General features: G+C 49.0%; 1 protein-coding gene across 1 annotated transcript; it reads right to left on the bottom strand.

Annotated features, from left to right (window-relative positions):
- Positions 1 to 2,396: 2,396 nt before the first annotated feature.
- ITGA10 (integrin subunit alpha 10) lies at positions 2,397 to 20,126 on the bottom strand. The gene is made up of 30 exons (XM_055584519.1): positions 19,374 to 20,126; positions 17,771 to 17,882; positions 17,462 to 17,571; positions 16,786 to 16,877; positions 16,445 to 16,559; positions 15,410 to 15,537; positions 15,088 to 15,236; positions 13,738 to 13,888; positions 13,423 to 13,588; positions 13,215 to 13,288; positions 12,825 to 12,969; positions 12,468 to 12,616; positions 12,091 to 12,234; positions 11,752 to 11,955; positions 10,900 to 11,030; positions 10,327 to 10,493; positions 10,100 to 10,242; positions 9,562 to 9,675; positions 9,275 to 9,360; positions 8,979 to 9,120; positions 8,758 to 8,850; positions 8,520 to 8,596; positions 8,273 to 8,362; positions 7,764 to 7,848; positions 7,482 to 7,595; positions 7,059 to 7,139; positions 6,793 to 6,906; positions 4,733 to 4,828; positions 4,346 to 4,459; positions 2,397 to 4,043 (listed from the first exon to the last, which is right to left on the bottom strand). The coding sequence occupies exons 1-30, from the start codon at positions 19,423 to 19,425 to the stop codon at positions 3,978 to 3,980; spliced, it is 3,504 nt and encodes a 1,167-aa protein (XP_055440494.1). The 5' UTR covers positions 19,426 to 20,126; the 3' UTR covers positions 2,397 to 3,977.
- Positions 20,127 to 20,241: the final 115 nt, after the last annotated feature.

Here is a 20,241-nt window from a genome sequence, read left to right as displayed (position 1 = left end):
TCCCTGTCCACCACCAACTCCCGGAGTTCACCCAGACTCACGTCCATTGAGTCAGTGATGCCATCCAGCCATCTCATCCTCTGTCGTCGGTGCTTAACGTCTTATGAGTGAATAAACAAAGTAATGAATGAAGGAACAAAGGAGCAACAATGAGAAACATTGAGCAACACCCTTCTGTGTGTCTGAGGCAAGCCTGTTGTTCTACAGTTGCTTCTCAAACTGGCTGTGCTTCAAAGGAAGAGGTGACAGGCTTATAGAAGAATAGATTGGAGTTAGAGAAAGGCCCATCCTGGAGCTGAGCAGCAGAGAAGAGAGAGCTCTCTAGGTGGAGAAAAATATTAATCATGTGGAGAGAGAATGAAATGAACCAGTCTTTGAGGATATCCATCTCCCTTTGTGGGCTGACTCGGGATAAGGAGGGGGAATCTGTCAACATAACCATGGCCTCAGTCCCTGACCCAGAAACAGTGTGCTCCATAAAGGTTGATGAAATGATAGCCTATGTGCTGAGAGCCACCGTGGATCCTCCAGCTACAAAATAACACCAGCTTGCCACAGAATGGTTGTCCCTGCCTGACATTGCTTTGCCAACAAACGTGCGTCTAGTCAAGGCTATGGTTTTTCCAGTGGTCATGTATGGATGTGAGAGTTGGACTGTGAAGAAAGCTGAGCGCCGAAGAATTGATGCTTTTGAATGGCGGTGTTGGAGAAGACTGTTGAGAGTCCCTTGGACTGCAAGGAGATCCAACCAGTCCATTCTAAAGGAGATCGGTCCTGGATGTTCTTTGGAAGGAATGATGCTAAAGCTGAAACTCCAATACTTTGGCCACCTCATGTGAAGAGTTGACTCGTTGGAAAAGACTCTGATGCTGGGAGGGATTGGGATCAGGAGGAGAAGGGACGACAGAGGATGAGATGGCTGGATGGCATCACCGACTTGATGGACGTGAATTTGAGTGAACTCTGGGAGTTGGTGATGGACAGGGAGGCCTGGCGTGCTGCAATTCATGGGGTTGCAAAGAGTTGGACACAACTGAGCAACTGAACTGAACTGAATAAGCTAGAACAGCCACTGTTCTCAGGGTTATGCAACAAAGACAGGGACATGGTCTCTAGAAGCCCATTGCTGAAGCAGCCATGTCCCTTGAGGATAACAGAAGAACCCTGGATGTCTAAAGAAATCTAGTCAATCGGATTTCTACCTTTAGAACCTTAAGTTAATCACCTAATTATTGTCTTTCTGGACTTGAGGGCTTATTTCAAAGGGGATGAGGCATAGGGTAAGATTTAGTGGCAGGAGATAATAACCCATAGGAAAACAAATCTGGAGAGTCTGTGAAGAGCAGGCAAGTCACCAGATCATGAGCATCACTTGGTGCTTCAATATACCTCCTCAGTCCTCACAATGCAGGTTATATAGGGTAGGTTATCTTATAACAAATTATTTTTATAACAGTAGTTACGATTTATTGAGTACTTACTATATGTTCACTTTACTTGAATTACCTCATTTAGTTCTCACAATCCTAATACATTTATTTTAAAATATTTGTTTGGCTGCGATGTGTCTTAACTGTGACTTGCAGGATCTTCAATCCTTGTAGCAGCATATGGGATATTTACTTGTAGCATGTGGGATTTAGTTCCCTGACCAGGGATTGAACCCTGGCTCCCTGCAATAGGAGTATGGCGTCTTAGCCACTGGACCACCAGGAAAGTCTGAACCTTAATAAGTTTAAAGTCAAGAAAGTAAAGACTTAGAGAAGTTAAATCTGTTCAATGTCCAACAGGTTTTATGTGGTATGTTGTTTAGTCGATAAATCATGTCCAACTCTTTTGCAACCCCATGTACTGTAGTAGCCCGCCAGGCTCCTCTATCCATGGGATTTCTCGGGCAAGAATACTGGAGCGGGTTGCCATTTCCTTCTGCAGGGGATCATCCTGGACCAGGGATCGAGCCAGCATCTCCTGCATTCGCAGATGAGTTCTTTGCCACCGAGCCACCAGGGAAGCCCTTCAAGTGGTATAGCTTAAACTCAAGTCTGTCTTCATTCTTAACCACTGTTCTACACAGCCTCTTATCTGAACTTCAGGGTAGTCATGGCTTGCCCAAGGCCATATAGCTCATAAATGGCAGACCTGGAATTTCGATCTAGGTGTATGTGCTTACCAAACCAAACCTACACATTTTACACTCTATGCTCACATAAGCAGGTGAGGATTGCAGGAGGCTAGGGCACATCTCCAGTAGGACAGTCACAGAAATCACTTCAAATCCTTCATAACTTCATCTTCCAGGGACTCAACTGTATAGGGTTTCAGGTGAATCAAGGCTCCATCTCTCACAATTTGTGAGCAGTTTATATCCCAGGGAACTCAAGAAGAACCAGAAGTCATTTGATACTGAATTTTATTTGTTCTGACCATCTGATAAACTGTCCACCTTTTTAGGAAACAGAGACAGTGCTGTCTGTAAAAGGTCAGAGACAAGTCAAAATAAACCCTCTCACAAGATCTCAAGAACAGCCCTGGAGGAGAATCTGTGGCTGCTAGTCAACTGCCTGGTCAGGTCCCCTCTCTCCTTGGCTGTAAATGGGTGTTGATTCTCCAAGTGACTGTCAGAGCTGCTCTCTGGAAACCAATATCTGACTTTGGTATCCAGAGTCTTGGTTGCAAAGAACTGCAAGTTACCCAACTGTCAAGGAGAATCCACTTCTCTTTACTGGCCATGACCAAAAAGGGGGAGTTGGGGGTGGGGGTTGTTCAGAGATAGAAATTAACTTGGGAATTTCCAGTAAACATCAAGCAAGGGCTGGTAAACTGATGCCACCAGAGAAGCCTCACAAGGTATGGCTGGAGATGCCCCAGAAATATTTCCTAGGAGCTATTTGTGCTATATAACCAGTGCCAAACAGGTAAGGGCTTGCTTCCCAGAGACCTCTTGCCACCTTCTTCAGCTTCTTCCTTAATTCAGACCCCACTTGTTCAGACCCCTTGGAGCTGCTGCCTCCCAAATCTAGTAAGGTGAAAGGGTTTCCTACCATCAAGCAGCAATTCTGTCCCTTCTCTCTAGTTTCTATAAGGAGGCTCCAAGGAGGGCTCAAGAGGGTGTGTGGCCTGAGAAGAAAAACCACCTGGGGCATCCAGTCTTCCCTGTTATTCCAGCTCTAGCCACATGGGGGCCCCTGGCTCCAGAGAATCCGGGACCCAGCCCTGGCTTTGCTCCCAGGGAAGGCTGCAGAGCTGGGAAACCCTTGCCCAGCAGGCCTGGAGCAGTTCCCTTTCACCAGCACCTGAGGGCGGGCAAGCGCGGGCGACTGCACCACGAAAGTCTCGGGTTTCAGGGGGAATGGCAGTTGCCTGTCTAAAGGCTTCTCTGTTTCTTGGAATTGTACAGAATGTCTCTTGTGGCTTTTCCTCCTCCCTCCTTTTTTCCTGTTGACTCTCCCCATCCGGCCCTCTGAATCACCAGACTCCACAGGAAAGCAGCAGATGTTGACTTTACTTCGTGCAAGCCAACGTCAGCGCACTCCTGTGGAGTGGGGAGAAGGCAGGAAGGTGAGAGATGGGGGAATGGTGGAAGATAACCCTCGTCCTTTCCAAACCGTGAGAGAAGATGTAGTGTGGGAATCTGAAAGAAGTCAGGGACCTAGGCAAAAAAATGCTGATTCTCAGGGACAGGGGAAAAAGGGGGCCCTACACTAAGGCCCCAGTGTAAGCTCTGGAGCCAGGATCACAAGTGGGAAGCACAGGGTGGGAATGTTCCTGGTTTTAGTGCCAGCCCTTCTTGTCTGAGGTGAGGCCTCATCTCTTGCCAGCAGCATCCTCATGACTCAAAAGTCAAGTCAGGCTGCAGGTCTGGGGAGACAGTCCAGAGGCTTTCTTCCTCTTGTACCATCTGAGCCCTCAAACTTCTGCTCTTAGGCAAGTCTTTTGGAGAAGCTGCAGGAGAGGTCTTTATGGACTTTATTCTACGTTCATTGCTCCAATTTATCTTCTCTTTTTTCTTCCTCAGGGATTTTCTTCCGGGCAAAGAAGCCAAGCTGTAGGGAAAGAGATAAGAGTCGTCACCAAATGCCCTGCCTGGAGACCCTGCCAAAGGCCTTTAGAGGTATCTGAAGACTTCAGTTTTGTTCTGCTTCCAAAAATGAGATTCAAATTTATATTATTTGGCTTTGGTTTAATTCAACTAAGATTCGTGGAAGACAGTGAAGGAGATCTGGAGACACCCACAGCCTGCTTAGTTGCCCAGCACAAACCCAGTTTTCCCTGCTGTAATGAAGGCTATCTTAACTTAACAGTATGGGACAGTATGCCCCATACTGTCCACTTCAGCAGTGCTTACCTTCCAAAGGCAGAAAACAAGGAGAGCAAGCAGGAGCAGCCCTCCCAGGACACTGCCAATGAGGATCCACAGAGAGATGAGGACAGGGCGGGACTGAATCACCTCCAGGAGGCTCTGCATAGAGAGGAGCGCTGGTTTTTACTTGCACCCTTTTGCCCAGTTAGCTTCACCCCACAGTGTAGCAAACTCAGCCCCCAAACAGAATAATAAAAGGGAAGAAACAGGTCAGAATGGAGGCAGGGGGATCCACCATTCTGATTGACCACTTCTGACTCCCTGAATGCTGCCTAATGAAGACACCCCTGTTGTGAACAAGCTCATGGGTGCCCTGATGCTATCGCCACCCTTGCTAGTTTCACAGCTCTCAAACTCAGTCTCCAGCCCCACCTCGCTCCACCGGGAGGCTTCAGTCAGCAATAGGACGCTGCCCTCCTCGGTGCTCAGTTCGAAGGTGCTGACCACTGTCAGAGACTTGAATTTGGCCTGTGGAATGGAAAGAGATTTAAAGTGAGCCATGACTAGGCTTCCCTGGTGGCTCAACGGTAAAGAACCCGCCTGCCAATGCAGAAGAGTGAGGTTCGATCCCTGGTTCAGGAAGATCCCCTAGAGAAGAAAATGGTAACCCACTCTAGTATTCTTGCCTGGGAAATCCCATGGACAGAGGAGCCTGACGGGCTATAGTCCATGGGGTTGCAAAAAAGTCAGACACGACTTAGCAACTAACAACAACATCATCATCAGGTGGAACAGGTCTCAGGACCCTAATGGCAAAGATGAGGCTTGGGGGATAACTTCCAGGACCCTCAAGACCAGAGGAAAAGGTTGGAGAGCGATAGGGAAAGAGAAGAAGGGTAACAGATGGAAAGCCTGTGGCCCTTCATAGACTCTGCGTGCTCTACTCCTCTTGAAATGCATTCAACCCCTTTTTTTGGCTAACTCCTACCCTTCCTTCACGTTGAAGTTTAGATGTCCCCGCTGGGAAGCAGAAAAGTGTTTCCTCCCAATCCCCATCACCCTGGACTAGGTTATAATATTCTGCTTATTTCTCTTTCATCTCTGTTGAACTATAAAATCCTTGAGGTCAAATGTTAGTAACTTATGTGTCCCTAGTGCCTAGCACAACTTCTCAATAAACCTTTGTTAAAAAGAGTAAATGAATGAATGAAACAAGGATACCAAAGAGAGAAAAGAGAGAACCGGACTTAGGGAAGGATGGTCTGTCAGACTTAACTTTCCTGAAAAATGCCTACATCCCAGGGATCTTATATTATTCAAAGTAGATGGCACATAGGAAAGTACAATATAAACCCCTAGTACTAAACAGCTGTTATAATTAAGATGTCATTGCCCTGCTAAGGAACTCACACTGACTCCTGACTACCTATCATGTTAAATTCAACTCCTCAGCCTTAAAGAATTTTCATAATTTAGATCCTCTTCACTATACAATATCATTTCCCACTACCCTCCATGCATATCCTACATGTAATATCAACTCTTTACTGGTTCATTTAATAAAAATATATTAAATCAGTATAATGAGTTAACTAGACATGCTCAGTCATGTCTGACTCTTTGCAACTCCATGGACTGTAGCCTGCCAGGCTCTTCTGTCCATGGAATTTTCCAGGCAAGGATACTGGAATGGGTTGCCATTTCCTTTTCCAGGAGATCTTCCCAACCCAGGGATCAAACCCGCATATATTACGTCTCCTGCATTGGCAGGCAGGTTCTTTACCTGGGAACCTTTTACTAGTATCACCTGGGAAGCCATGATGCTAAATGTTGGGGACATTCTCCTTAGTCACAGGGGAATATATACATAACACAGGGCCTTTTATATAGTAGGCATTTGATGGATTGATTGAATTTAGGTATCCTATATATCTTAGTGATAATAACACTGCTGCTGCTGCTGTTAAGTCGCTTCATTCGTGTCTGACTCTGTGCGACCCCATAGACGGCAGCCCATCAGGCTCCCCCGTCCCTGGGATTCTCCAGGCAAGAACACTGGAGTGAGTTGCCATTTCCTTCTCCAATGCATGAAAGTGAAAAGTGAAAGTAAAGTCGCTCAGTCGTGTCCGACTCTTAGCGACTCCATGGACTGCAGCCTACCAGGCTCCTCTGGGGGTTTTCCAGGCAAGAGTACTGGAGTGGGGTACCATTGACTTCTCTGGATAATAACACTAAGAGATGATAAATGGAGGAAAATACAAGAACAGTAACTAGCTTTGAGTGAGTGCATCTCATTAGTTTGTTCTTTACAACAACCTCATGAAGTAGATATTTTATTCCTTATTTTAGAGATGAGGAGAAAATGAAAAATGAAATAACTTTGCTAGTAGGAGGCAAAGCTCAAACCTGAACATGAGTCTGTCTCCGAAATGCCTATGCTAAAGTTCCAGATAGCAGCAGCAGGGGAGAGTAGTAGAAAAGGAAATGTTTACCCTCCGGAAAAATTCATTGTGAACCAGCCTCAGCAGTCCAACAGAGATCTCGGTCCCCTTTGCCAGCCGCCCAAGGTGGCACCTCACAACCTGGCATCGGGTATTGCTCTCATTCTATCAGAAGAAAGAGACAGATCAGGACCCTGGAGGGGGAACAATCCCCATGCCCCGCTCTGGGCTCTACCTTCCACCCAAAGCTCTGAACTCCACTGTTCATCCCTCCATTCCTGCTCTGGACACCTTCTTCACCCCGCTGTGACTCATACCAGCCTGCTTGTGTGCTGAAGCTCCTCTGGATGCACAGGTGGCCCTGGGGGTTCGGTCAGGTTCTGCACTGTGCAGCTGGCCTAGAGGAAGAGCAAACTTGAGGGATCCCCTGGATGGCGATAGGCCGACCCCTCCAAGCTGAGCAGGAGCACACCACCCACACTCTTGAAGTTCTTCCCTGGGTAATCCCTTTCTTTCTTCTCAAAGAAGGTACATATGGAAAAGAAATTCCCCTCCTCACCAGAGAGGGAGGATCCCTAAGAGCAGAGACCCAGCAGATGAGGAGCTGAGGGAGTCACACGGCGAAGACAGAAATGACATATGACACAGACTTGGCATGGCCACATCTCACCACCCCAGCTCCAGCCCCCAGGGCCCAGATCAAGGTGGCAGGGTTCCATAGGCCCCCAGGCCAGACTTACATTGTTAGTGATGACTTGAGACAGTGACAGGAAGTAATTGCCCCCATAGGCCACAGCTGGAAGGAGGGCTGAGACAATGAGGCCTCTGACCACATAGCAGCCAAGGTTCTGAACCTAAAAGGAGGATTGGAAAAGGAAGAGGTGAGAGACAGAGAAAGACCCTTCCTCACCTATTCTGCTTTACCCTCGATGCCACTGAAATCTAAGAGAGACCCTTCCCATCCTTTTCCCAGGACTCCTCTCCATCCCTCTGCTCATGCCAAGGCCCCTCTGGCTTCTCACCCTAAGAGTGGTTTTGAATTCAGGGCCAGGGCCCACTGGGAGGGTTCCATATGGGTGGACCTCATAGCGGTGCAGAGTGGACTCACTGCGTGGACACCAAGTCAGGAAGTACATGGTTACAGCCATGACACAGAAACACGGGCACACAATCAGTACACGGACAGATTTGTGGTAGGAAGGGCCAGCACATGGATAAAGATATGGGGGTACACGGCGAAGACAGAAATGACATATGACACAGACTTGGCATGGCCACATCTCACCACCCCAGCTCCAGCCCCCAGGGCCCAGCAAAGCCCTACAACTAGGATGTATAGGTATAGCCATACCTAGGAAAGAGAAATGCTTAAAAGAGAAGGTTTAGCATGAGTGGGATTAAGGCTGAAAAGATGGGGCAACCCAGGGGTTTGGTGTTCGGAAACACTGAAGCACATGGAGGGAGAGGGAGCGAACATAAAGAGGATGAGTCTGGGTTCCGAATGGGGTCCCAGTGAGGAGCTGAGCCATACCTGGAGAATAGGAGGTGAGGCTCATACTGAATGTAGGCTGAGGTCTGGGCTGTGTTATCTCGAAGAGTTCCGTTTCTCTCCAGGCTACTGCTGTAGGGTCAAGGGGAGGCTCACATCCCAGCCCTGTCTCAGACCCCCTTCTCTGGAGTGAGGGAGTCATGGTGCTTCCACCCCCATTCTCACTCCCACACCACCCCCATCAAGACCTAACAGGAGAGGGCTGGGAGGAGATGCCCACTCCTCTCACCTGGTGGCCGTCAGCCTCACAAGGACCTGGCTCAGGAGAAAGGAGCAACTAAACTCAAACTCTAGCAGGAAGGTCACCTAGGGGCAAGGGACATGGGGACATGGTAGGTTTCTCTTCATGGGACAACTACAAAGGAATGGGAGCCCATCTGTGAGCCTCCTTCCCTAAACTCCCAGGCCCCACAGATTCCAGCCCCTGATCTCTCAAAGCCCCCTTCTCATCCTGGGCCCCGACTCACCTTGGCTCCTGTCTGGAAGACAGGATGCCCCACGCTGCAGAGCCGGGCATGCGGGGTGGGGGCTGCACACTCCACCTTCACTGGGCTGTTGCTCTGAGAGCAGAGGAAGCAAGGTGAAGGCCGTGCTGGGGCTGCGACTGCCCTCTTGCCTGCGGCCTCTAAACACAGCCTTTCCCAGAGGCCCTCATAGCCAGCACTCCAACTCCCTTCCCCAAGGGCACCTGCGGAGTGAAACTGGATAGGTGGAGGTTTCTGGAAAAGTTGAGACTCAGGCTAGTGTTGTAGGCATTCTCCTTCTTGTTCTCCAGAGTTGCTGACACCAGCACTTTCCGCCGACCCCCTCGAACCACGAACGGGTCCTTCCTAGGAGTGGTGGATAAAGGGCAGCCCAGAGTTGAAGGGGAGCCAGAAGCCTCATTTCTGTTTTCCTAGGCAAGAAACAACCCTCCATCTCCCTTCAAGTCCCTTCTGGTCAGTCTCAAGTCAGCCCGGTTTGGCCCATTCATGTCCATCCCACCTGGAGCCTCTGATGTCCATATTAGCTTGAAGTACCAAATCTGTGACACATTCATTATCAGGGCCACAGTCCTTGGAGAAGGGGACCTAGAGGAGAGAGAAGGGGCTGAGGACTGAGAGGAAGACATGGGAGAAAGGAATGGGATTGGAGGACAAATGAAAGAGAAGAGTGGGTGCCTAGGTCAGATCCCACTGTGATCTCATGTCTGCCCCCACCCCTTTCTCTTGAATTCCCTGAGAAGCGCAGTGTGGTGATGCGGGGGCAGAGCGGGGCTTGGCACCGCTGACCAGCTTTCGGATGGAGGTGGGTGAGCCCTCATCCAGCACGGGCCCTGGCTTTGTGGTGTTGTCCAAAGCAAAGGTCACAGTCAAGGACACTGGCCGGAGGTAATCTGACGTATCCTGAGAGAAACCAGAGTGAAGGCTCATGGGGAACCAGGGTAAGGGAGAACGACCCAGGAATCTTGGTAGAATGTGATAATTACACTGATCATTTACTGAGCACTTCCTGTGTGCTAGGTACTGTCCTAAGGTTTTATCAATACTATTACATTTAATTCTAAGACAACTCCTATAACATTGTTATTATTAATCTCCCCTTTTCAGGCAAGGAAACTAAGGTTTGCAGGTGATGCGACTTGCCAGAATGCACAGGTGCTAAATGGCAGAGCAGGATTCAAACCCAGATCAGCCTGCCTCCAAAGTCTGAACTCTCTCACTTTTCCCACTTCAGATTTCTTGCCGATCCAACAGAATCTCCCCCTCTGATGCAGCCTTCCTCTCACTCCCAGGCCCTGATGCCAAGCAGTTCCTGCCCCCTCCTCACCAGCACGTGGAAGTGCAGTTGCTCACAAGTGATGTTCCCCACACTGAGCCGGAGCCGCCGAGGGGACAGCCTCTGGCCAGAGCCGTCAAATGCTGCCCGGGCTGCGGTTGTCCACTCATCCAGCGATGCTGTGAACCGCACATCTGAATGGGGTGGGCAAGAGTGCGGGTGGAGAGGGGTCCCAAGACTAGGGCAGGGAGGGGTTGGACTGCTGCCCAGTCACTCACGGAATCGGCGATCCCAGTGGCCAGGAGTGCGGGAGGTCACTTGGAAGCAAAGGGCTGCGGACAGGCAGGTTGCCTCCTGGCCTCGCCGCTTACAGTCCCTCTGAACCACGCTGATGGCAGGCGGGGTCACATCTAGTGAAGGGGCCAGGTGGACAATGGGCCGGGAGCTGGGAACAGGGTGGGAAAGAAAGTCTAGCCATGGGAGGAAAGCCCTTAGAGAAAGGCGATCTCCAGTATTTGCCTCCCTGAGGTCAAAAGAAAGAATAAGGAGCTGGGAGACACACGAGCCAGCCTCCCCTGAACCTTTGGACACAAGTAAGCTAATAGCTGATATTCAATAAGCACCTGCCATGTGCTCTAGGCATGGTGTTTAGATCTTTGTACGGATTATCACATTTAATCCTCACCACAAGCCTATAAGGCAGGTATAGGTATTATTCCCATTTTATAAACTAGGAGAATGGAGGCGCAGAGTAAGTTGATGTAAGCCAGATATAAGTCCGTGACTCCAAAGCCCTTGCTTTTAACAGCTGTGCCATGTTGTCCACTGCTGCCTGAGCTGCGACTGCTCACCTGAGCAGGATGGCTGCCCCTTGGGCACCCACAGCCACATCGACCAGGTCATCACCATCTAGATCCAGCCGGCCATCCACACTTCGGCCAAAGTAGCTGAGGGCCTGCGGCATGGAGACAGCGGCAATCCGCTGAGAGGGAGAGAGGAGAGACTGAACAGGGACTCACACACCTGGTTTCTGAGGCCTCCCATCCGGCTTTTTCTAATTCTCCCCTCAAGCATGAGGAGGAAGGAAAAAAACTTGTGTGTGTTCAGGAGTCGCTAGTATAGCGATATGTTTCCTGCCCCCATTGCCTCACCTTTTTGACTACTGATTAAAAAAAAAAAAAAGGCACTTGTTGGACTTCCCAGGTGGCTAAGACTCCACCTGCCGATGTGGGGGACATGGGTTCAATCCCTAGTCCGGGAAGATTCCACATGCTGCAGAGCAACTAACCCCATGTGCCACAACTACTGAGCCTGTGCTCTAGAGCCCGAGAGTCATAAGTACTGAGCCCTCGTGCTGCAACTACTGAAGCCTGCACACTCGGACCTGTGAGCCACAGCTACTGAGCCTGTGGGCCACAACTACTGAAGCCTGAGAGCCTAGAGCCTGTGCTCCGCAACAAGAGAAGCCACCAGTCAGAAGGCCGAGCACCTAAACCAAGAGTAGCCCCCACTCACCACAATGAGAGAAAGCCCTTACAAAAGCAACAAAGACTCAGCCCAGCCAAAAATAAATGAATAAAAATAAACAATCAAAAAAAGGCACTTGTTCAGCTTGGGTCTCAAGCCCAGGGGAACAATGATAAGAAAAGGATGTGTACCCCCTTCCCCTCACCATGCCCCTGCTTCATCGGGGCTCTTCTGACCTGTGCAGGACGTGGCCTGACTCCTCTCTGGGCCCCGTGATAGAGGTACAGGGCTCCACGGTGCCCATCCTCCAGCGGCGCCCCCACAGCCACATCAGCAAAACCATCTTGGTTCAAATCAGGAAGAGCACCCATGGCAAAGCCAAACCGAGCATCCTGGGGGGGTTCTGGCTGAAGTGTTCTCTGGAGTGTCAGCAAGGACGGCTGGTGGCGGTGAGGAGAAGACCGAAGGTGCTGATCAGAGAGTCCTGACCTGTCGGCCAGCCCTCAAATGTGTGTGCCTCCCCTCCCTCCTCTACCCCCCACAGACAAGTTCTAGGGCACCCCAGCAAGTCTCACCTGGCCCACTAGATACACATAAACACGTCCTGTCTCCTTGTTCTGGGGCCCCAGGAACATGGGGGCAGCTACAAGTAAGACATCAGTTGTTCCATCCCCATCGATGTCCAATGGGCAGAGTTCACTGCCAAAGTACGAGCCAATCTGGAGAGTGGTGGGCAGTGGTGATCCCAGGGGAAAGGGAAGGCAAGATTATGGACAAGTGGGAAGGACCTGCCGATCTGGTCCTCAGACCCCTGACAACCAGAATTCATCACACATTTCTAAGGCCCCTCTCTTGCCCCTTCACCATCTTCCCCCACAGCTGGAGTCCCTCCCCCAGCAGCCTGGAGTCCCTGGGGACTCACGGGCCTCACCCTCCACCTTGGATGCCCTACCTGCTCCCCCTGGAGGCTCTGGGCGACCCTCACAGCCCCATCTTTCTTAAGTTGGAAGGCGATGACCTTTCCTCGATGACTAAACCGAGGAGCCCCTGAGAGAAAGAGGCGGCGACCACCCCGCAAAAACATGGAGGAAACAGAGTAACCTAGAAGTGGACAAGGAATTAGGGGTGACAGGGAAAGAAAATGGGGTCAGAGTAGGATGGTTCCCTAAAGGCACAGAAGGGGGTCCCAAGGAAAGTAGCAGATCAGTGAGAAACTGCATGAAGTTAGCAGTAAGTACCTGATAGCCCCTACTGGGGAAGCATTTTTTCCCCGCCACCCTCTAATCCTTTGCAGCTCTCTGCTACTCACCCAGGTAGGCTGCATGGTTCTGCAATGCAGGGGGGAACTCATCTTCCAGGGCTGTCCGTGGTGGGAAGAGGCGGCGACCTTCTTCAAGCCATAACACTGAGCCCCCCCAGTCATAAGCCCCCACCATTCCAAAGAGAATCCCATCCTGTAGGGCAGAACCAGATGGGGTCGCTGAAAAGACAGTGGGGAATAAGAAGAAAAAACTCTCCAGGAGTGAGAGGGTCACTGAGGGCAGACTGGGGTCAGTTGGAAAGGCATGGGAAGGTCAGCAAGGACATTAGTTAAAGGGGCAGTGTAGAAGAGCACTGGGATTGAAGTTGTCTGAGTTAGAGGCTGGAAGGAGTCAGATGTTGAGAGGGGTCATGGGGGGGCAGTCAGAGTCTGTCCAACCTTTAGCTGATGAGTAGAGAAACCAATCTGAGACATTTCCAGCCCAAAGGAGCTTTCATTTTCTCCATGGGACCCTGGAGTGTAAGAAAACATTGAGGCAATATAAGGGAAGATGGTTCCTCCTTTGACCTAATAAACTTTTTCCAGAACCCCACTTATACCCCAGAACTCCCCCTGCCCTGTCCTTTTTCTCCAGGGTAATCATTACCCTCAAGGCCAAAAATCCGGTCCCCTAATGCATCCACAATGTCAGTCAGTGCCGCTTCATCTGTGACATTGAAGAAGAATTTCTCGTCTGGATCACTGGCAATAGCTCTGATTTCTCGCAGGAAAGAACTGGGGTCTCGCTGCCGCCGGAGGTAGTGACCAAGGACCTGGGGTGAGGAGATCAAGGTGGAATCTGTTAGTTGTATGTTGTGAGTGGTCTGGGAAGTTATCAATACCTGTTTTCCTTAAGTTCCCAGTCCTCAGTGTCACCATCCCCACCCCCTTCCATCTTTGCAGATCCAGAGTTGATTCTCACAGCAATCCCATAGCGTGTCACTCTTCCAGCCTCACAGGCCTGTAGTGCTGTGGGAAGCTCTTCTCCGTCATGGGACTCTCCATCAGTGACAACCACCAGTAGCCTGGCAGCCTCTGGTCGGCCCCCGCGGGACTGACTGAATCCTTCTGTGCTGAGAAGAGAAACAAGGGAGTGAGGTGTGATCAGATGTGTGCAGATAGATACACATACCCAGTACTTAACATTGCCAGCCGTTCACTGAGGTCAGACCTTTTGCCTTTTAGCCCATTTCCCCAACTGTCTAGCATAGAGACTGGCACATAGTGTTGGGGTGTCCTATAACATACAGAGCAGCATATCATCAGTGCAAATAAGTATAAAATCCATCCACTCACAGATTCATTCAGCAAATATTGTATTTAGGGGGATAAATATTAAGGGTGAGGGAAAAAAAGTGAAAGTGTTAGTCGCAACCAAATCTTTAGACCCCATGAAACATGTAGCCTGCCTGCCAGGCTCCTCTGTCCCTGGAATTCTCCAAGCAAGAATACTGGAGTGGGTTGCCATTCCCTTCTCCAGGGGATCTTCCCAACCCAGGGAATGAACCCAGGTCTCCTGCACTGCAGGCAGATTCTTTACCAGCTGAGCCACCAGCACATAGAATAAAGAATGGTCAGGTCAGGGGAGTCTTCCCAGAGATGAGTTTTGTCAAGTTCAGAAAATGGGTGAGAACATGAGTGGTGGAGAACCCAAGGGCCAACATCAAAGTGGGAGTGAGGGGCTTCCCTGGTGGCTCAGTGGTTGAGAATCCACCTGCCAGTGCAAGGGACACAGGTTTGATCCCTGGTCCAGGAAGTTTCCACATGCCACAGAGTAGCTAAGCCCATGAGCTACAACTACTGAGCCTGCGCTCCAGTGCTCTTGAGCTGCAACTACCGAAGCCCAAGAGCCCTACAGCCCGTGCTCCACAAGAGAAGTAACCACAGTGAGAAGCCCGTGCACTGCAACGAAGAGTAGCACCTGCTTGCTGCAACTAGAGAAAGCCTGCACATGGCAACAAAGACCCAGAGCAGCCAAAAATCAATCAATCAATAAACAAATAACAAATAAATCTTTTTTTAAAAAAGGGGGAGTGAAGGTATATAGACAGAATTCCATCTGCAGACGTAAAGCAGAAACGTGGAGAGACACAGACAGATACTTTGTAGAAAGGCAGTGAGGAATGCAATGATAGGCAATTTAGACTCACCCCACCTACCATCAGCATGCAAACAAACATAAGCAAGCAACACGTGTTGGGATGTACACATTGCACTCCAAACCTTCCCCTAACCCTTCTGGCCGCCCAAACTCCCCTTCCCAGTGTCTCACCAGGCCATCATTATTGCTTGAGCAGTCTTTGTTTCTCGTCCCTCTCGCCGGCTCAGGTTCCTTGCTGCTCTCACCACTTCTTCCTTGGTTCGGAAATCTCCCAGGGACCACTCGTGGACAGAGCTCTCTCCATACTGTACCAGCCCCACCTGAGAATAAAGTGTGCACTCTAATGGAGTGTGTGTAATGGGCAGGGGGACGGAGAAGAAAGTATGTGAGGGAGGGGAGAAGAGCACCTGGATACTACTGAAGATACTGCCTAGATTTATCTTCTCTCTCCCCGATTCTTCCCTCCATGCCCATCCATCCTGCCTTCTCTTACCTGTATCTGTTCCGGGTCAATAAACAATCTCCCTACCAGTCTTCGTAGGAAGGTCTGAACTTCAGACCAAGGGTAGATGCTGTTGGAGCCATCCAAGACAATGACGACATCCATGTATGTGGGGCAGCCTAGGAGAAGGGGTAATGGTGATGGTAAACAGAGGGGCAAAGAATATTGGGCACGGGGACAACAAGGAAAGAGGTCACAGGCAAGTGTTAGTCATTCAATTGTGTCTGACTCTTTATGACCCCATAGACTTTGTCCATGGATTTTCCCAGGCAAGAATACTGGAATGGGTTGCCATTTCATTTTCCAGGGGATCTTCCTGACCCAGGGATTGAACCCACGTCTCCTGCACTGGCAGGCAGGTTCTTTACCACTGTGTCACAGGAGGGCACATTTAATTCAAACTATTAGGCACTTCTTACATACAAGGAAGATTACCCAGTCCTAGATAAATATAGAACTGAATAAAAGAGAAGATGGGAATACATACAATTGACTCAAAAACAACGAAGATGGAATTAAGCGCAAGTAGAAACTTAGCACCATTTTATGTTATGAGAGAACAATAGAGGATCAGTTCTGATGGTGGGGAATAAAAGGAGGTAGCAGCTGAGAAGATATTGAAGACTGGAGATGTTTGAGGAGAATATAAGGAAAGGCATCTGGGTGGAGAACACTTTAAATAAAAGGAGATGGAGGTATAAAAACAGGTGACATATACAAGAAAAGTGAAGTGAAGGCTATAGCCAAGGTGTAAGGTATGGAGGAATATAGTGAGAGTTGAGTTCTGAAGTTGGTTAAATCAATTCGGACACAACTGAGTGACTGAACTAAATCAGTTCATGGAGTCTTGATGCCCTGGTAAAGAGTCTGAATTCTAATCTGTTAGGAAACATGGAACCTTTACACACACATTAGGTCGCAGTGAGGATAGCCATGCAGGTCCCTGGTCAAGCATCATACACTGAAGCTCCATCTTTTTCCCACCCTGCACCCCCTATTCTGGGGACTTGGGCCCTTCTGGCTCACGTTGTGCGGTGGGTGCCAGGCTTCCCTGGGGCTGGAATGAGGCATCTACACGGGCACATAGTCCAGAACTGAAGACAGATGAGCCACAAGCACGAGACCAGAGAGGGGCGCAAGCCTGGGGATTGGTAAGGGAAACAGTTACTCGCAGGCTTGCGAGGGCACTCTCAGAATACGCTCCTTGTCAAAGGAGGCAGTGAGACCACTCCCCGAGATTTCCCTTCTTGCTTTCTAGGGTTTTTAACTCCTTGACCTCTCCCCATAGACCAGCTTCCCTTGCCAGACTGCCCTTTTCTCTACCACGAACCTTCAGAGACCCTACCAACACTCTTTCCTTAGCTTACCATGAATCCCCCATTGCCATCTGTCTCTAACAGAGACATCCCCAGGTGCATATTCACAGCAGGACGAGATGAATTTCCCAGTGGATGGTCACCTGGTTGAAGGGGAGTGGAAGAACATGAGGTCACGAGGTCACAGATGGGGTGACTGAGTTCAAGGTGATTTTGGAAGAGGAAGAGAAGGGGTCAGGATCAAGTCAGGAATGAGGAGTGTGTGGGATATGGAGGTGAATAAGTGAGGTGTGATATCACTCATATGTGGAATCTAATTTTTTTAACTATATAAATGAACTTGTTTACAAAGCAGAAACAGATTCACAGACTTAGAAAACACATTTATGGTTACCAAAGGGGAAATGTGGGGTGGGGGATAAATTAGGAGCTTGAGATTAACATATACACACTATTAATATAAAACAGATAACCAACAAGGACCTACTGTATAGCACAGGGAACTCTACTCAACATTCTGTAATAACCTATATGAGAAAAGAATCTGAAAAAGAATGGATATACGTGTATGTATAACTGAACCATTTTGCTGTACACTTGAAAATAACACAACATTGTAAATTAACTATAATCCAAAAAAAATTTTTTTTTAAAGAAGTGAGATGTAAGGGATCAAAGCCACTAGATTATTAAGGTTAAGGGTTAGAAGAGTGAGGAATCTTCTTACCCAAGTGGCCCTTGGCACATGGGGCACTGTGGGAGCCCCCTACAAGGCAGCGATAAACATCCCCCCTTCGGTCACCTGAAGGCCCATCCCAAGGGGCACCCACCAGCATCCTGGGGAGAGGAAATGAATACAAGCACAGTGTGAATATGACACTTAAGATAGGCCAGAGGGAAAGGGCGTGGTGACGGCGAGTCTAGAGCCCCAGTCACTTCCAAAGAACCAGGTTAGTTTATATTTCCATCCACCTTGCCTCCCCTTTAATAGCTCTACTCCAGTCCCAATCCCTTGGCCCTCTGGTTTCCTCCTCACCATTGTCGTCCACCCCCAACATGTTGTAAGACACTGTATCCAAATTCAGCCTCCGGTGGGCCTAGAAATAGGCGTGGGCGATGCACATCCAGGTTAAAGGAGGAGCAGAGACCTGGGGGGGCCAGGATCATAAGGTTAGCAGGAAGCAGTCAGAAAGGCTAATGAGTACACAGAGGAAAAGCCAGAGGGAAGCTGCAAAGGGAACATACTGATCTCAGCCTAACTCCCTTCGTCTTACAAGCTGCCCTGGACTCCATCAATGTCATGCACTCAGAGCTCCAAGCAAGGATGATTTCCTTCCTGTGTTTGGGTAGAGATGTCTAAGCTGTGGCCCTCTGCCATGCTGTTGCACAGCTGTATTTCCATTCCTATCCTTGAAATCTCATTCACAGACATGCCTGGAAGAGGCAACTTCCTCTTTTCTACATCATTCCTCCTACACATCCTCCTCTCCAGGCCAAGTGAGGGTTGCCTTTCTGCAGCCCCACAAAAACTATTCTTTCCAAATTCTACCCAAACCCAGGACCATAGGGAGAACAAGAGGAGGTTAGAGAACACTGCATGTTTGGGTCTCGTTTCTTCTTGACTCCCAGTATCATTGTTACTCTCTTACTCTCTTTCTCCAGTGTCTAGGTCTCTGGTTGATTCCAGCCCTGGAATCCTCAGTGGCAATTAACTGGGTGGAGCCACTTGCCTGCCTACACACATGGTCTGCCATCCATTCTTTCCAAGGGTCCCATCACTCTCAAAGTTTCTCACCATCTGCTTCCTAACTCATCCCCCTCCTGATGCCCCCTGCCTGCTTGCATTTCTTCCTTAACTCTCAGCCCACTCTGAAGACCCCTGCAATCATGTCCTGGCTGACTCTACCCTCCCAACCCCAACCCGCTTAAAATCAGAGCTGGTATTTTAGGAAACAAAGATTACAGGGCACTGATGTGGAAAAATTCCAGGCCTCTTGTCCCTCCCATGCTTCTTTCCCTGAGACTTGCTCCTTGAAGTAACCCCTCTCAGGCCACCCCACCACCACTTTCACCAATGGCTATTGCTCTGTCTCAAAACATGCTCATTTTCAGAAAGATATTTTGTATGTGAGCCTTACAGCATCTGGGAAGCTGGTAGGGCTGTATGACCAGTAACTGTAGCTCATTGGTTAGATAAACCCAGAGTTCTGACCACACTGTTAGCTAGTTTATGCCTCAGGAGCCCATAGACCACCAAGGATAGGGAGAATTAGGGAGGGGTGGGGGCGGGTAATAGTAATCAGACTAGCCACGTGGAAGTTCACATCATGTTTCTTTTTGGTCGACTCCAAGGTTTAGGACAAAGTTTTATATAATTGGACACAAATATTACACAAGGCAGTGGACAGCTTCAGCCTTTGCCAGGCAGTCATATGTGTGGGCATGAGAACACAAACCCATGCATGCATGCGCACGCATGTACATACATACACACACACACACACACACACACACACACAACATAGAACCAGTTAACCTCTCCACCTAACTCCCAAAGAATTTTAACCGTAAAGGTCCCAAGGCCAAAAATCTGTGGATCTTCCATTCCCACCAGAAACCAAGAAGTTAACCTCCCTCACCTGTCAGGAACATCAGGGGCAAGAACAGGTGAGGGATGAGGGGGAATTCCATGCCTTGATGTTCTCTGTCCGTGTGAGAAGTCCTCTCTGCCTCTGTCCCTCTCCTTCTCTGTTTTCTTTACTTTCCCTCCCATCCTGCCCCCTCCCACCGGCAGCTAAAAATAAAGTTGGAAGGAATGGGAGGAGTGATGGTGGGGAACTGTGGGGAGTCCTAGCCCAAGGAAAGGAGGAATGAGAGATTTTAGTGTATTTCTCTGCCTTGGTGCTGCCCCCTGGAGGCATCATCTCAGTTTCCAAAGAGAACATAACTCTTGACTTTCTGTCATTTCTTTCTATTCCTTTTTTTCTGTCCTTTGTTGTTGGAAGCAATAATGCTTTCTCCGAGTTTGGAATAGAAGATAGGACTGGGAAATAGATTCTTTTTACTTCCTAACCTTACTTATCTCAATCCGGAATATGGAAAACAAAAGAGTTGATAACAGTGATACCATTTCCCCACCTACTCAAAGAGTCTGAACAAGTGAAGACACAACCCACCCACAAACCAAGACTCACCCACTCCACTTAGTTCTGCTTGTGACTCTTGGTCTATGCTACCTAGGGTATTACAGCTTTTGGAGGAAATATAAACCATAAATTGGTATGGGGTATGTTTTGTGGAACCAGTATAATTACTTTACCATTATACCCTCATCTCCTCAGCTAGGTTATAAACTTCTGCAGTTGGGACCATGGTGCCTCTTAGCTTTTTATATCTTTACTACTTAGTATTATGACCTACATACTGTAGACACTCAATAAAAGTCTGCAGGTGATGATGCCAGTGGTTAATCCCATGGAAAACCCAAACCAAAGTAACAGAAATAGG

The sequence above is a fragment of the Bubalus kerabau genome, chromosome 6 (genome assembly GCF_029407905.1).
Source record: "Bubalus kerabau isolate K-KA32 ecotype Philippines breed swamp buffalo chromosome 6, PCC_UOA_SB_1v2, whole genome shotgun sequence".
Taxonomy (NCBI): Eukaryota; Metazoa; Chordata; class Mammalia; order Artiodactyla; family Bovidae; genus Bubalus; species Bubalus kerabau.
Note: the sequence above shows the minus strand (reverse complement) of the source record. Positions and strands in the feature narration are given on the sequence as shown.